The sequence below is a fragment of the Cynara cardunculus genome (genome assembly GCF_001531365.2).
Source record: "Cynara cardunculus var. scolymus isolate 2C chromosome LG 15, CcrdV1, whole genome shotgun sequence".
Classification (NCBI taxonomy): Eukaryota; Viridiplantae; Streptophyta; class Magnoliopsida; order Asterales; family Asteraceae; genus Cynara; species Cynara cardunculus.
Window position 1 is genome coordinate 13,483,418 of NC_037542.1, and position 2,926 is coordinate 13,486,343.

Genomic DNA, 2,926 nt, shown 5'->3' on the forward strand with positions numbered 1-2,926 from the left:
ATTTCTTATAATTACTGAATACATAAATAATCATTATATTTAAAAACTCACTTATATAAATGAAATTATGATTAATATGTATAATTCTATTTATATAACACTTGAATATATATAATAACAGTATATTTACTAAATGACCAAATACACGAGTTTCAATCATTTTTAGTACAACATAATAAGAAAGACAAGATTAACCGAGTTTGTTCAAACAAGCATAAGACAACTAAAAGGTATTACAGTAGCAATTGGGGTTATGGATTTCAGTTTATGGGGGGGTAGTATGGGACCCGTAGTCGGGGAGAAAAATTACCCGTTTGATTGAATATGCGAGTTGGGATCATAAAAGTTAGTTGAAAATTTGTGAAATTGGATTTTACCGACAGTGCAGCTCCTGTACTTTGACAATGTATAACTTACAAACTGTAAGTCGGAATAAGCTCGTATCTTGCAACCACTTTCATGAAGGGTCGAAAGTCAGTTATGACTCTAAGTGGCTCGAAACAAAGGTTGTTTGCATTGTATTCGAGATTAATTTGTTGTTTTGTAAAATTCGTATAAAATATATGGATAATCAAAATGAGGTGGGTAGGTTCATATATCAAATGTAATATTGATTCTTATTTAATTAGCTAACTTCAATAATTTTTAAAAAAATATCGTTATCGTGCAACGTGCGATGTCAAACACTAGTTTGTTAATATTTGAGGTTAACTCTTTAGATTTTAACGCTACTTTGTTTATATTTGAAGCTCTCAATTGGATATGTTAAATCATTAAATGAACCGAAAATGCACCAATAACAATTAGTTTCTAATTTTTTCAGAGAACAAATACATCTGATTATAACAATCGAAGCCCATGCATACACATTCATTATTCAAGTAAATAAGAAAAAACCCAAATGAAACCATCATGTAGAGATTAAGATCTGAACCCGATATGATACCCATAATAACATATCGATCAGTCTTTTTTAAATAATCGCATGTTCTCCAAACACTGATAAGTCTTGAAGATAAAACGGTGTAGTTCTGGGAACAAGAACTTGATGAAGAAGAGGGCCTTCGTGAACCTTGGTTCTGTAATGGAGGTTGCTCCTTTGCATACTCCCTCCACTATTTTTTTGGCGCATATCTCCGCCCCCATTACCGGGAATACATCTTTGAAATCCTGCCCAAAGTTATTGGATCCATGATCCGTGTTTAGTTATTAGGGTTGATCCATATGTTTAAAACTAAAAGTATGAATTAATACTTACTTCTCTTAGATGAACACCAACCCCCTTGGTTGAGTACTTGGCTGTTATGAGGTTTGTTTGTATGAACCCTAGTGTCAAGATTGTTATCGATACTGTCGGAGAGACTTCGAATCTGAGGGACTCATAGAAGCCGATCAATGCTGCTTTACTTGCCTGCAAGAAAATGATCAATCCACAAGATCGATCGACGAATGCCCGATTATCGTAAAGTATATATAATTATAACATTAAATAAGAAAAACAAATGAAACAAAAAAGATTAGGTTTGAATCGGGTTCGATTCATTACAGCGTAGAAGCCGCCTTGTGGTATATGCAATATACCGCACGATGAGGCATTGACGATTATCTTCCCATGGGTTTTCTGGAGGTGTGGAATCGCAAAATGAGTTGGATATATCGATCCCCAAAAGTTTATGTCCTGCACGTATAATATAATATATATATTCATAATCATACGTAAATCCATTGAAGTTGTGTTTGTTCGTAGCGATAGTACCGTTTTTCAGGATCATACCATAACAGGTGCAAATTTGGTGACATCAATGTTTACCGAATAAAGGGGTGCGATTCCTGCATTCGCTACCAGATGATCCACTGCAAATAGATAGAGTAGCATATTGATTCGTAAAGTTAGTGTGGGTGAAACAAGTTGGTTAATTTGGAGATTACGGGTTACCCACAACGACCAAAATGTCGAATGGTGTCATCCACAAACATCCTACACTCGTCGACCTTTGACACGTCTGCAAACATGACAAGAACATCAGGAGAGCCGAGCGCACGAGCTTTATCTGCCACTTCCTCGAGTCGACTCTCTGGTTTCTTTGTGGCTATTATCGCTAGACATGCACCTCTTTTCGCGTATTCATACGCCATGAGCTGCCATTTTAAGCAAATTATAGATGTATATTGGTTTAGGAATTTAGAGTTTAGGGTTTACTATACTAACCTCTCCAAGTCCAGATGAAGCACCGGTGATCAAAACGACCTTTTGGGACATGTTCTCGGTACATCGGAAAGATGATCGGAGGGTGTTGACGATGAGGTCCCAAATGAGAAGGAATGGTGAAAGGAGGAACAAAAGTAAGATGCAAAGGTAGTAGACAAGTGCATTTGTGAAGTTGTTATTGAAGCAGGCTTCGAACATGGCTGCACAAACAAGATGGAAGTGTTGGATTTATTTTGTATTATACTAGATCATTGGATATATATATACATATATATATATATATATTGCATTTTATTGGGAAGAAAATTTGTACTATCCAAAATTTAGGTTTCTTCCTTGTACATGATTACGTATCATTAATTAGTGAGCAAAAATAGATCTAATTTAAGGAGTAAACTATAAATTTGGTACTTCTGGTTTGATGGAGATAATATTTTTCATATATTCAGTTTTGAAAATATAAAACGACAATCATGGTTTGTAAAAATATCAGGATTTTGGTCCCTACCATTAACGATCGTTAAAAACTCGATTAAATGCGAGGCATTTTGGAATTTTTCCACTATTTAGTCATTTTTGTTTAAAAAATAAACGTTATATTAATTATATATACATACCAATTTCCTCGATCCCCCCATGAAATCACCGGCCCCTACACCGCCGATGAACACCAATTTATCCCTCCCCCTACCCTCGTTGCCCACCACCAACCACATG

The 2,926-nt window shown here is 35.4% G+C and overlaps 1 protein-coding gene across 1 annotated transcript; it reads right to left on the reverse strand.

The window, feature by feature from the left end:
* Window positions 1–963: 963 nt before the first annotated feature.
* LOC112528562 (11-beta-hydroxysteroid dehydrogenase-like 4A) lies at window positions 964–2,407 on the reverse strand. The gene is made up of 6 exons (XM_025139585.1): window positions 2,210–2,407; window positions 1,941–2,139; window positions 1,775–1,854; window positions 1,547–1,678; window positions 1,259–1,411; window positions 964–1,170 (listed from the first exon to the last, which is right to left on the reverse strand). Exons 1-6 carry the CDS (start codon window positions 2,405–2,407, stop codon window positions 964–966), a joined length of 969 nt encoding a protein of 322 aa, XP_024995353.1.
* Window positions 2,408–2,926: the final 519 nt, after the last annotated feature.